This window comes from Nicotiana attenuata, unplaced genomic scaffold (assembly GCF_001879085.1).
Source record: "Nicotiana attenuata strain UT unplaced genomic scaffold, NIATTr2, whole genome shotgun sequence".
Taxonomy (NCBI): Eukaryota; Viridiplantae; Streptophyta; class Magnoliopsida; order Solanales; family Solanaceae; genus Nicotiana; species Nicotiana attenuata.
The window spans coordinates 98,944-113,298 of NW_017671802.1; the positions used below are offsets into that span (position 1 = coordinate 98,944).

At 38.7% G+C, this 14,355-nt stretch overlaps 1 protein-coding gene across 1 annotated transcript; it reads left to right on the forward strand.

Moving 5' to 3' along the window:
- Positions 1 to 9,077: 9,077 nt before the first annotated feature.
- Positions 9,078 to 13,835, forward strand: LOC109210316 (NADP-dependent malic enzyme-like). Its single transcript, XM_019373718.1, has 19 exons — positions 9,078 to 9,326; positions 9,961 to 10,081; positions 10,164 to 10,238; positions 10,391 to 10,542; positions 10,626 to 10,731; positions 10,852 to 10,917; positions 10,995 to 11,090; positions 11,206 to 11,277; positions 11,376 to 11,459; positions 11,534 to 11,632; positions 12,045 to 12,092; positions 12,187 to 12,240; positions 12,379 to 12,477; positions 12,565 to 12,654; positions 12,745 to 12,822; positions 12,924 to 12,998; positions 13,082 to 13,172; positions 13,317 to 13,445; positions 13,533 to 13,835. Exons 1-19 carry the CDS (start codon positions 9,175 to 9,177, stop codon positions 13,619 to 13,621), a joined length of 1,776 nt encoding a protein of 591 aa, XP_019229263.1. The 5' UTR covers positions 9,078 to 9,174; the 3' UTR covers positions 13,622 to 13,835.
- The last annotated feature ends 520 nt before the right edge of the window (positions 13,836 to 14,355 follow it).

A 14,355-nucleotide genomic window follows, 5' to 3' on the forward strand; every position in this document is an offset into this window, starting at 1 on the left:
TTCAGGCAATTTAACATAAGTACTTCATTTGGATATTCATTTTTGTAAAAAGAAGAGACATCTCAACTTATAATCTCAAAACCAAAATATCCAAACCGATTAATCCGAAACCGAACTTAAAAAATCCGATCCAACCCGAACTTATTTGGATTGTCATTTCGTCAATCCGAAAACTGAAAATCCAAACCAAAATTTCATATACAATCCGAACTGCCCGAACGCCCACCCCTACTCCATCCAATCATATCAACAAGTTTAAATACATTATCCAAACTTATCCAAAAGCTCACAACATCCACGGGAACATTACAACAAAGAATCGAGGCTCAAACCGAATATAATTTCTCTTAAGTTGTTAAATCTTCATTCTTTCAAAAAAGTGTCTGAATCATACTTATACACTTCAGATTACTTCCAAACTTTGCACACAAGTTCAACTCAATTACATAGACCTATCCAAAGTCTCGGAATTGGAGTCCAATAACATCAAAGTCAACTCTTGGTCAAACTTATGAACTCTTAAGTTCTTCAAATTGCCAACTTTCGACAAATAGTATCGAATTCTTCTAGGAACCTTGAAAACCACATACGAACATAAGTACAAGTCCAAAATTATCATACGAACCTAACGGAACTATCAAAACCCGATTCCGAGTCCGTATACCTAAAAGTCAAACCTTGGTCAACTCTTCCAACTTAAAGCTTCCAAATCGAGAGTCATTCTTCCAAATCAATCCTGAACGACTCGAAAATCAAAACCGATCGTACATGCAAATCATAATATATACATCATATGAAGTTACTCGTAGTCTCAAACCACCGAATGAAACGCTAAAATTTAAAACGACTGGTTGGATCGTTACAGCTAGCATAGGTAGCTCGATGACCTAAACAGAACAATTGGTCTGATGCAGTAGAGATGACGATGAACCATAGAGTTTTTGAATCTGTTAAGAGTGTATTACATATGAGAACTCATCCTATATAAGTGAAAGTGAAGTAGTTCTGCATTGCGATATTTCCTTTCTACTGCTGTTTAAGATATTAGCCACTGTTAATCATGCATGGTATGCAAGCAAATTAGATGTTGTAATGATTTGACTTGCAAAGGGTCCTTTTCAGTACTTCCTTGATTTGCTCAAGATCATAGTTATGGATAACTAATATTTTAAGCTAGCAAATTCTTAAGATCCTGTTATCAAGTATGAAAATATATAGAGTTTGAAGATCTGCAGTGCCAGCTACAAAGTGATAGCTCAAATTAAAGATGAGTGCGGAAAATGCACGGAAGGAGGTTCATCTTCCAATTCCATTTGTGAGCTTGTGAAGGATATTCGGAGTATATTGTTATAAGTCCGTGATTTCTTTCTGAAATCTTTCGCTTATTTCAAATAAATTGCCTTTTATGCATGGAGGACAGGATCGGAGTAGTAGTTGATAACCAACCCTTAGCAGTGTATGAATAATGATACTTAATTTGTTAATAAATCGTTACGCAAATCCTTAATTTGCCATAAAATCCAATACCTTAATTATGGTAATTATCTTGAATAGAAGGAGAGATTTCTGTCCCAACAATGTATACGTACGTTCCGTTATTTTCATTCTGTCAAACCATCAAGTAGCTAGTGGTAGACTTGTAATTTGATTGTCGTCATCTAGTCTAGTTTATTAGAAAAGGAAAAGTGTCGTCAAGTGGAAAGGAAAGTCATCAAAGGCGAGCTGACAGGCTGCTATTTGGCGCATAAATTAAAGGTCCGCGTTTAGATATCAATTATTAACATACTTTTATTCCCCTACTAGTCACCACTTTCATAAAGCTCATCCTTTAAAATCTTTTTTATTATTTTTATTTTGTAAATATAATAGACGAATATCCTGAGCTGATTCGAGAAAATGCGAGCCACGTCCCAGCACTACAAGCCAATATATCATTATGAGAAAAGGACTTTGTGGGCAGTCTCTTCCTCGTCTTGTCTGCCCAGCTCTAAGCCGCCAGGCAAGATAGGATTATTAATCAATAGGCAACTGAAATTTCAAAATTCTGATTTGGAATTTCTGAAATTATTGGAGAGAAACGAATAGGGTGGTATAGAATTTGGGACTAAATTTATCCCATGTTTGATTTGAGGTATTAATTAAATCCTTGTAATATTATACCACAAATTGGGATTAAATTATGAGAAAGTTTTATAAGTGGGCAATATTTAAGAAGTAATTATACCAGCCCAGCGGGATTACTTAATAAACAAAGATGGCAGTAAAACAATGTATAAAATTAGCAGAAACGTATCCGCCTATCTCGCTCATCAACCCCATTAACTATTTCCATATTTTATCGACAAATTTCCAATAAAAGGGATTAGATCCCCTTGTTGCCTTTGGCATAGTACATCACAATGGACACTTGCATATGGCTGTATTATTTGCCTATATAAATTGTATAAGAATGGTTTAATTATATTTATAATGTGTATATAAGTATGAATCAAAGTATATAAATAAAACATACTTGTTATTTTAGTTAAAATATTACATCCTTCAATGTAAAAATACACTGTAAATATAATAGTAGGAAAAAAATAAATATGTCTTTCAAAAACCCTAAAAAACTCTAAAATATTAGTATAAAATGTGTATAATATAGTACTATATATTGTGTATAATATTAATACATAATGTATATTCTATGTGCATCACAAGTATGTATATCTATATATTACACTAAAAATATATGTTGCATATAATGTGTATAATATCATTATATAATATATATTTTATGTGCATCACATGTATGTTTATATATTCTACTAAAAGTATACAATAACATATAATGTGTATAAAGAACTAAGATATATATATATATATATATATATATATATATATATATATATATATATATATATATATATATATATATAAAGCCAGAAATATTTCCAAGGGTGTTCAAACTTGAAAGAACTAAAAAGAAATTTCGGACAATTGGTGTTGAATATATATTTTATATATCTAAAATCAATATTTTACTTATATACACAGTATAATTTTTCGTAATATTTCGGTAAAGGGTAGTCAGTTGACTATCCTTTGTAAAAGTGGCTTCGCATATATCCAGAGATCTGAAATATAGAAGGACGAAATAATAAGAAAATGAAATCTTAAAAGAGATTGTAGATAACATATAAGCAGTAAAGAGGAAGTAGAGCAATAAAGAGAGATTATGGTAACTTACCGTTTATCGAAGAGAGAGAAGGACCAAATTAATTATATATTGACATAATTAATGTAAGGATGGAAACAGATGCATAATCTTTTCATTCTGCTAAAAAAGTAAAAAAATCTTTTGTTTTTGTAATAAAATGAATACTATTATGTATGAGAATAATCTTTAAAAAGGGATCACACGGGTTTCCTTGATAAGTGGAACTTTGCGCGTAAGTTTCTATGTTTTAGTTGGAGAGATGCCCGACCGCTTTCTGTTACACTACTAAACCCTGTTATGTTTTTGCAGCGGTGAAATTGCCCCCTCCACCTGTCGAAGGTATCCGCGAGTGGGTGAGTGCCATCCTTCCTCATACGACGGGAGTTCGCACATGGTCGACCTTTTATGAAAAATATGGACGCGACCCTTACAGGTGAGATGTCGTTTCTATATGCTATTTTTCCTTTCTTTTTACTTAGTTTCTTATGTGTTGTTTGTCGATGTCAGGGAGAGTGCGGAGAGAAAGCGCTCCTCCATTAGCTTTTCGGCAGCCTGCATCGTCTGCTCGCCCTGTTGCAGCGTCTACTGCTCGACCTTCGTCGAGGGCTGCTTCAGTCGAGTCTACGGCTGTGGTTATACCTACGGAGGCCACTTCTCAGACTAAGGCTCCGATCCGTGCTGCTCATCTGACGGGTGAATCTCCCCGTGCTGAGGAAGGAGAGGGGCCGTCCAAGAGGCGGCGAGTGGAGTTCGAGACAATACCTCCAACTGTAATACATCTGGACGACTCTCCCTTAATGGGATTTGGGGCGGGGGTTGATACCACTCTGCCCGTAGATGCGGAGCCAGCCGTCGTATCTGCCCCATTGACGGAGATTTCTACCACTGTCATTGATCAGCAACCTGCCGTGACGGGGGGCCAGATTCTTGAGGCCGCCGTTGTGATTTCAAACGTGCCCTTTTCCTCCATACCTGGTCGTTCTTCCTCCTCAGCTGCTGAAAGGGGAAAGGACATCATGGTCGATGACTATGAATCCGAGTTGGACCTCGATCCTGATGATGTTAGGATGTTTAAAGAGGGTCTTACCCACTCAGTGGTTCATGCGGGAGGTCCGTCCCGTGTTCTTGAAATCTCATCGGATATTAATCTCCTGGGGGACACGGAGGATCTGGTGTCGCAATTCGACATTTTGTGTTCCGCTACCGAGAATGCGGCTCTTCTGGACGTTCCCGATATTGACTTGATGCATGAAGTGGCCGCTATGGGCTTGAGAGTACGTTACAATTTTCCTTTCATATTTCTCTCTTTTTTCTTGGTGATATGGTTTTAACCCATCTTCTCGTTTTTCAGACGTATATGGTGGAAATAGAGAGTATTCGCAGGGCCGACATTGGGGCCAAGATTTTCTTGAAGATGTTGGAGAAGTATCGACGCTATCGCAACAAGTGTCGCGAGATGCACGAGCGGCTAAAGGCGAACCCTGGTGATCGGTCTCTTGGAGAGGAGTTGGAGAAGAGGGATCAGGAATTGATGCAGGCTATTCGTAGTAAGAGTGCACTCGAGGAGCAACTTCGTGCAAAGGACGAAGAGCTTGAGTTGGGCAAAGGGGTTGCTGCAGAGTGTGAGTATCTTAAGGGGAAGCTGAGGTCGATGCAGTCCAAAATGGATCAGAATCTTATCAAGGTCGAGGCGATGAGTGCGGAGTGGATGGGAAAATTGGCGATTTGGAGAGAAAGGTTGCCGGGTTGGAGAGCATCGAGAGTGCCTGGTCCTCGGCTTCGACAAGGGAGGCGGCCCTCGAGAACACCATCCGCGTCCTCCAATCCGAGCAGGAATTGGAAAGGGCGACGGCCACGCTAATGGAGGCGAGGCTTGAGGAGCGCTTTAGTGAGATCGACCGGGAAGCATCGGTTTTGGGAGATCGGGTCGAAGCTCTAGAGGCCAAAAAGGAGCGACTGTTGGCTCAAATCGAGTCTTCCTCCGCCGCTGTTCCTCGTCACTTGCACGAGCTTTGGGTTCATGCTGAAGCCCAGCGGGATATATACAAGAGTTTGTGGGAGGCGGGCAATATTACCGAGGCCGCATATGAAGAAGCGCGGGCGAAGGCGCGAGAGGCTCGTGTCAATTGTGGTTATGACTCAGTGACGCCGGAAGCTGAATAGGGCATGGATGCCGAGGGAGGATTTCCTGGAGATGGTGGTGAAGAGGTTGGCGATGATGACGCTGAGTAAAAAGATAGCTGTCTTTTTCTGTTTTCTGTCTTCCCCTTTTTTTGTTGTCGTTTGTTTCTCCTTTCTTTTTTTTAGACTATTGATTCAAGCCGTATGTAATCTGTGACTGTTTGCGCAGTGACTTTTTATAAAGAGGAATTTTTCATTGTTATATGCCTTGTACTTTTTCTCTGTTTTTGCTTTTCATGACTTCGGTGCGAAGTAGATTCCCGCATGACGAGTTCCCTAACTCTTTGGGACTTCAATTCTATTCGGATTGAATTGGATCTTGATGATGGATTTCGTTGGCGGGATGGAGCTTTCGAATGTGTTGAGATGCTACCCCATCATAGTCCGAATGGTATCGAATTTTTTTTCTTCTTTTTCCTTTTAAAACGACCTTAGCCGTGGGGGTGTTACTTTTGGGCTTATATCGAAGCGTTATCCCGTTGTGAGTCCCAGTCTTTCCTTCCTTTTCTATTTTCTGACGGCCCTTGGCCTTAGGAATATTTCAAACTTTCTCTTTGGCGATGGCTCTTGGCCTCGAGGGTGTGATTTCGAACTTTTGTCGAAATATTGACCTGCCGTTGTCCGATCGAGGTCGGACTCTTCTTTTTGGCGAAGGCCCTTGGCCTTTAAGGGTGTTATTTCGAGCTTGTCGAAGTATTGGCCTGTCTCTTGTCCGATCGAGGTCGGACTCTCTTTTTTTTTTTTGGCAAAGGCCCTTGGCCTTAACGGGTGTTGTTTCGAACGTGTCGAAATATTAACCTGTCGTTTGTCCGATCGAGGTCGGACTCTTCTTTTTTGGCGAAGGCCCTTGGCCTTAAAGGGTGTTATTTCGAACTTGTCGAAATATTAACCTGTCATTTGTCCGATCGAGGTCGGACTTTTGTTTTTTGGCGAAGGCCCTTGGCCTTAAAGGGTGTTATTTCGAACTTGTCAAAATATTAACCTTTCGTTTGTCTGATCGAGGTCGGACTCTTCTTTTTTGGCGAAGGCCCTTGGCCTTAAAGGGTGTTACTTCGAACTTGTTGAAATATTAACCTATTGTTTGTCCGATCGAGGTCGGACTCTTCTTTTTTGGCGAAGGCCCTTGGCCTTTAATGGTGTTATTTCGAACTTGCCGAAATATTAACCTGTCGTTTGTCCGATCGAGGTCGGACTCTTCTTTTTTGGCGAAGGCCCTTGGCCTGAAAGGGTGTTATTTCGAACTTGTTGAAATATTAACCTGTTGTTTGTCCGATCGAGGTCGGACTCTTCTTTTTTGGAAGGCCCTTGGCCTTAAAGGGTGTTACTTCGAACTTGTCGAAATATTAATCTGTCGTCAGTCCCAGTTTGTAGAGAATCAGGTATCCTCTGGGGGAGTCCCAGTTCGATTGATATTGTTTGCATCAGAGAGTGTAATGTCAGAGAGTACGAAACGTTGCCATTTCGCTTACGTTTGTTTGTGCACACATTGGAGTTTCCTTGTTTGGTTTTTGCTTTCCGATCTGGAGATGTTATTGGTGGGCAATATTTCGGTCGTTTTGTAGTAGTTTCTGATTCTCCGATTGAGATGTTTCTTTGCTCGCTCGCCCGCGCGGCGCTTGTGTTCCTGCTTGAGCAAAGAGCAAGAGGTGAGTCAAAGTGATATTTTCCTTACCCCCATCTGATGAGTCGGTGAATGAGAGTGGGTTTGTAACGTTGCTCGTTTTGTCTGGCATTTCGACGGTTAACAGGGCGATGATTTTTAAACTCGGTGAATGTATTCAGCTCTCTTTCCCCTTCTATGTTTCGCCTTTGCCCTGCATGGGTTTGGCTTTGCCTTAACTCTCTTTTTGGTGGGTAATCGTGTTTCCGGTTTTTGATCTGGAAGAGATTAGGAAATTCCACTAAGAAATCCCCACAGACGGCGCCAAATTGTTTGACCCAAAAGATATTGGAACCTTTTTGAATAAATCAATTAAAGAAGATGAAGGGGTAAATCTTAGTCAAACATGATAAACTCCAAATCAATAAACTAATTGAAAAAATAATACATAAGATGAGATAGAGGTAACCAATCTTATGTAAACTTTCCATTGTCGCTCTCATTAGTTAATGGAGGAGAACATTTTACATATTTTCTTGGAGATTGTTTCGTTCTTCTTTTCACTATGAAGATTACAGAGGAGAGAAAAATGGAGAGAGAGAAGTCAAAAAAAAAAAAAACCCCCTTACCGAAGGTTTTTACTCTACTATATATAGTCATGGACCCTTTACTATGTACTTGGTCTGACGCTCTTTCACACTACGTTTGCCTTTGTCGTCCCCTGAATGTTGTTTCTTCTGACTCGACGGATATCGTGAGGGAGGGATATGGAATAGGCCATGTCGTCTTTCGCTGCCTCGCCGCTTGGACGGGATGTCCGTCAGCTTGACCGTTAGCGATCAGATTTGATCAATACAAAGGCTGCTAGTGAGAAGGGGAAACCAGCCATCCAACCAGGTTAGTCAACCTTGCGGGCAACCAACTCAGCCGTAATAAAAGACACACCCGTATACATATAGATATATACTACTAGGGTTGTTCACGGTTTGACAGAAAACCGATCCAAACCGAAAACCGAACCAAACCGATATTTTTCTTGATTTGGATTGGTTTTGGTTTTAAATTTTAAAAACCGATAATATTTGGTTTGGTTTTGGTTCTATTATAAAAAACCAAAAAAACCGAACCGAACCGATTAATTATATAAAAAGATGAATAATTATTAATATCTTTTCGTAAAATAATTTTAAATACTTTATGCATTTTAATTATTATTTTGAATTTTGATTTATCCTACTTATATTTTAAAAGATTGCCTAAGCCCAAAAGAATAGGAATCGGCCAATTTTCTTTTCTTTAAGAGAATCTAATTCTCTAACCTACACACATACTTTTTCCTAATAAAAGAGTTAGAAAAAAAAAATCTACGACAAGAGTAAAGAAAGCAAGCTCAAATTGCAAGACTATAGTAGCTAAAGCTTGAGAAAGTAAACTTTTAGTTTTTTTTTTGTTCATTTTTTTCGTATAAACAGGTAAATAAACTTTCAGTTCCGAAATAAATATATAAAAAAGCATAAATTTAGCAAATTATTTTCAGATTGTTGTCTAGTGTCATTTTACTATAATCGACTTATCATTAGCTTACTAGGAACCGAAAAATCGAACCAAACCAACAACAACCAAACCGATAGTTTGTATGTAATTTGGTTTGGTTTTGGTTTTAAAATTTTAAAAACCGATTAAATTGGTTTGGTTTTGGTTTTAATCAAAAACCGGCCAAACCGAACCGTGAACACCCCTATATACTACTATGTTTTGTTTCACATTATATGACACAGTTATTTGAAAAGATAAAATTCTATTTTATTTTATTTGAATTCAAATAGACAATTAGAAAATTAGACGATGCAAGTCTGGAAGAGAGAGTATATACTAGTATGTAACAATAACTATTTAACATATTCAAGAGTATTATTCCAAATTATGTTGAATGTTGAAAATGATACGTTCGAGTCGTCAACGGTCAAAAGTTCCACATATATACGGTTCAATATAGAAGGTAGGGTCAAGCTAATTGCAATTTGACATTTGACTATTGCTAAAAGTAAGAATTAGTCTTCTAGAAGGATATACTGTTTCACACAGCGGTAGTTGTGCGTATATAGGTGGCACTAGTTGAAAGCGTTGCAGAAGGTGCGAGTGTATTACTATTTGTGTGAATTGTGAAAGAAGAAAAGTAAAAGAGAAAATCATGGAGAGCGCGTTGAAGGAGCAGAGGGGAGGAGAATCGGTGCTTGACCTGTCACCGAGAGCAACACCGGCGGGTGGTGTCGAGGATGTCTACGGTGAGGATTGCGCCACCGAGGACCAGCTTATCACTCCCTGGACTATCGCCGTTTCTAGGTACTCAATCTAACATTTGAACTGAACTCTCTCTGATACTTTCCACTTCGAGTTTCATCATTCTTTTGTTGCTTCATTTTTTTTTTTTTGAGGCAACTCCGGAATGTTCAGTCACTGGCTTTAATTTGACTCATTATTAATTTATTACTCCTATTTTATGGTAATTCATTCTCTGTTTTTTTTAGTTCTTCAGATGCTATTGATCTTCGATTATGATGCAAGTTTGTTCTCTCTGTTGATCATTTGTGCTGGATTGCTACTTGTCCGGTTTATATGTTTGTTTCTAATGTTAGAAAGACTATATTTTACTTGAAAATTTGCTGAGGTTAAGTTATATATTTTGTGCTTAGTGGTTTTCCTGAATATGTAGATAGATATTATGCTGTCAAGCAAAGTATCTTTTAGATATGTACTTTAGCTCCTTTTCATATTCAAATAACATCTTAACATCCATGAGTCTTTCCGCAATTTGATTTACTCTAGATGAACTGGTGACAAGATCTTCTTGAATTAGTAAGACTTGCAATATGCAGGAAGGTTATTTTCTGAATTATGTGAACGGTTGTGTTTACTGATCGTTAAAGTGCCGCTGTAAATCTGAATGTGTGTTTACCCGTTTGACTTGTAATACCAGTGGCTACAACTTGTTGAGGGACCCACGTTACAACAAAGGGCTTGCCTTCACTGAGAGAGAAAGAGATGCTCATTACTTGCGAGGCCTTCTGCCTCCTGTGATTTCCACCCAGGAGCTTCAGGTAGATTTAGTTACTAAAGCCTCAAATTTGAGATATATGTGTCTCTAGAGACGTTAATAATGTCTTGTGTTATGTCAAATAGGAGAAAAAAATTATGCAGTCTCTTCGCCAGTATGATGTCCCTCTGCACAAATATGTCGCGATGATGGAATTAGAGGTATCATTTGAAATGTGTGTTGTTCTAATTTTCATCTGAAACCAGGAAAGGAAGTATAGTTCTATGGCCAATACCAGCTATCTTCACTTCACTCTTATTTCCCTGCCCTTCTTGCTTACTGTTCCCTCTACTTTTCTCGTTGTAATTTGCAGGAAAGAAATGAAAGGTTGTTTTACAAGCTTCTTATCGATAATGTAGAAGAGTTACTTCCAATTGTCTACACTCCAACTGTTGGTGAGGCGTGCCAAAAGTATGGAAGCATTTTTAAGCGTCCTCAGGGTTTATACATCAGCTTGAAAGAAAAGTATGGAATTTGCGGGTTAAGGTTGTATTTACTGCTTCCACATGAAAGTAAATTCAACTGAAATATGAATAATTTGTTTGCAGGGGAAGGATCCTTGAGGTATTGAAGAACTGGCCTGAAAGATCAATACAGGTTATTGTTGTGACTGATGGAGAAAGAATTTTGGGACTTGGGGACCTCGGCTGCCAGGTGATACCCTCATTTTATTTAAGTCCTTTTGTTTTGCCCAACTACCTCCTCCCCCCTCCCTTTTCTTTTTCCTTTCCCACTATGTAATCCTCACATGACATTCATTATAAAACGTCACAGGGAATGGGTATACCAGTTGGGAAGTTGGCTCTGTATACTGCACTTGGAGGAGTCAGACCTTCAGCGGTATATTATCATATCCTTGATTCTGTGCCATCTTATCCATGAACATGTGCAGTCATCCAATTTGCTTGAATGTGCAGTGCTTGCCAATAACCATTGACGTTGGCACAAATAATGAGCAGTTACTGAATGATGAATTCTACATTGGTCTCAGACAAAAGAGAGCAACTGGGCAGGTGAACTGAGCACCACTCCAGATTATCACCCGTTAGCCTTTGTAGATTACCAAGTACATATAACTCTGAATTTTTACTGAAGCAGCTTTTGCTACAATCTTTCCCCTCCTTTCAGGAATACTATGACTTCCTACATGAGTTCATGTCAGCTGTAAAGCAAAATTATGGTGAAAAAATTCTCGTACAGGTAAATAATTTGAAACTTATCCAACACTGCATCATGAATGATTCATCACCTTTTTGCCATGTAAAGCCTGAACCTGAAGTTTATAATTTTATCCTCAGTTTGAAGATTTTGCAAACCACAACGCTTTTGAGCTGTTGGCTAAATATGGTACCACTCATTTGGTCTTCAATGATGATATACAGGTATGCTATATGTCGCATGGCTATTCTCATAAAGTTGTTATGTTCATTTCTGATCATTGATCCTACTATTGCAGGGGACAGCTTCTGTGGTGCTTGCGGGGCTTATTGCATCCCTTAAGCTACTTGGAGGCTCATTAGCTGATCATACATTCTTGTTCCTCGGAGCAGGAGAAGTTAGTTTCTATCTTTTGAAAAAATTCGTCGTGCCTTCTATTTGGGTTGTTTTCGCTGAACAAGATTTACAAACTAAATGGTGTAAAAAATGTTTTCAACTGGTAACAGGTTCCATGATGATTTAAAGGGGAACAGCTTTCCGCTACACCCCTCTTATTCAATGCTTCAGGCTCCTTTTAGATTAAAGTTATTTATGTTTTACATGATAATCTTTAAATCTCTTTCAACTCCTTTTCTTATCAACTTTACCCAAAGGAAATTAAGATGTGCGTGTCATCATAATTGCATTCTGGTTCTGCTTGTTTAACTGTCAAAGTTGCAATGCATGTATCGTGAACTATTAAAAAGGATCTCAAAGCCAAATGGGAGCTACGTTAATTTGCAGTCATTATAATCTCTTCATGATTGCAGGCTGGGACTGGTATTGCAGAACTCATAGCACTTGAAATTTCAAAGAAGGTACCAGATTGGGTTATTTGTACAGACTGTAGAACGAAGATTTTTTCAAGTTCAATAAATTGCACGTAATAAATTTCTATATTGTTGCCTGCAGACAAAATATCCCGTGGAGGAGACACGAAAAAAGATCTGGCTTGTGGATTCAAAGGTAGAAAAATATACAATCTATGATCAGTATCTGAAGAGCTAGTCCTTCTTCAGTTTTCATCTTATATTTTATTTGTCATAGATGTGGAAATCGGTTCTTCTATGTACATAATCCGGCTAACTGAGTGATCATGTACAGGGTCTTATTGTTAGTGGTCGCAAGGAAACACTTCAATCCTTCAAGAAGCCTTGGGCTCATGAACATGAACCTGTTAACAATCTCCTAGATGCTGTTAAGGTGTGATGACATCCCCACTGTGGATTTCCATCTTGAAAACTCGTTTTCAATGATTTGTTAACTCTCCTTGCTTCAAAACTTATATAGGCCATTAAGCCAACCGTCTTAATTGGGACATCTGGAGTTGGAAGAACATTTACAAAGGAAGTTATTGAGGCCATGGCCTCCACTAATGAGGTAATCCATTTACCTGCTTCATCTCTTTTCACCAGCAAAATTTTTTTATTTTTTATTTCTTGAGCTAACAGGACAATAAATAATTTCCAGAGACCTCTTATTATGGCTCTCTCAAACCCAACCTCACAAGCTGAATGTACAGCTGAAGAAGCTTATACTTGGAGTGAGGTATGAAGTATCAATGAGAGGCAATTTGTATCCAGTTATAGTTGTGCTCGATTTAGCTACATTCATGGCGCTGACTGGCTTGTCAATTTCTTTTTTGAAAGGGTCGCGCTGTTTTTGCCAGTGGAAGTCCATTCCCTTCTTTTGAATATAATGGCAAACTCAACATTCCTGGCCAGGTTTTGTTCATGCATATGCTTTCTGTGTTATAGTCAGTTCAAAATGGAATGGTTCCTGATTTTATTCTCTCCTTGCGCTACAGGCAAACAACTGTTACATATTCCCTGGATTTGGTTTTGGGTTGGTCATGTCTGGTACAATCCGCGTGCATGATGACATGCTTTTAGCAGCTTGTAAGTACAACAAAGTGATGATTTTCTGTCAGGGGTTCTTTAGCTGAAGTCTTCATATCTTCTCAATTCGGTGCCATAACATTTCAGCACTACTATGAGGCAAACAGCATGTTTAAGAACTAATTCATAATTTCTATGAAACAGCGGAAGCTTTGGCTGCTCAAGTAACTGAGGAACATTTTGCAAAGGGAATGATATACCCTCCTTTTGCTGATATCAGAAAGATCTCAGCTCACATAGCTGCTAGCGTTGCTACTAAAGCATATGAACTTGGTGAGTATATTTCTTTTCCTTTTTTCTTGTTTTGTTTAACATAACAATAAACAATTTGGTTTATGAATTGGATCAATTGTACCCCAGGTGTGGCAACACGTCTCCCTCGACCTGCAAATTTGGTGAAGTATGCTGAGAGTTGCATGTATACTCCTAATTACCGAAGCTACAGGTGAATTGATCATTTCACAGGCGGTAATCTTGTATGCACCAGAGACTTATAGTCCATTTGTACTTTCCTTTCCTGTAAGCTTTTCTTGTGTCATAAATTTGTAATTGGGTGTCTTTGGCATGCTGCCAAAGTAGTTTTGTTTAACAATCCGAAGTGCTATAATAATCATACGGGTTTTAATGTCAGTTCTTTACATGCTAATGCACTATATCGATGTATCTATCATTCTGAAAAGGAAAAAAAAAAGATTGTACCTTTCATTTTTTAAATATGCTTAAATGAGGTATGTTTCGTTGGGTCTTTTCCCATAAGGATGATGCTAACTGCTAAATAAGCCTTGGATATATCCATTAGAGTGAACCGTGTGCGAGAGATTGTATGGTCGCCCTTGTCCTGGCTTCGACATTGTGCACGAAGTTGGCTACGATCTCAAGATCCCAGTAACGTATATGTGTAAATTATCACATATACTCAGCCCGTCAGTGTCACGATCCGGATTCCTCACCCTCGGGAGTTGTGATGGCGGCTACTCGTGAAAGCTAGGCAAGCCAACTATTAAGGTTCTACAACCTAACAATAATAAACAGTAACTATAGCTAAACAAATGAAAAGCGCGGAAGAGTTAAAAATAAAATACTCCAATACATGTCTACCCACGAATCCGGTGTCATAAATTCACGAACATCTACGAATTTCTACAAATACTGGTCTGACAAGAAAGGTACAACTGTTCACGGA

Coding starts and splice junctions, on each gene's coding strand:
- LOC109210316 (XM_019373718.1), top strand. CDS start 9,175: ATGGAGAGCGCGTTGAAGGAGCAGAGGGGAGGAGAATCGGTGCTTGAC. Junction 11,278..11,375: donor GTGAAAAAATTCTCGTACAG/GTAAATAATTTG, acceptor TTTTATCCTCAG/TTTGAAGATTTTGCAAACCA. Junction 13,446..13,532: donor TACTAAAGCATATGAACTTG/GTGAGTATATTT, acceptor ATTGTACCCCAG/GTGTGGCAACACGTCTCCCT.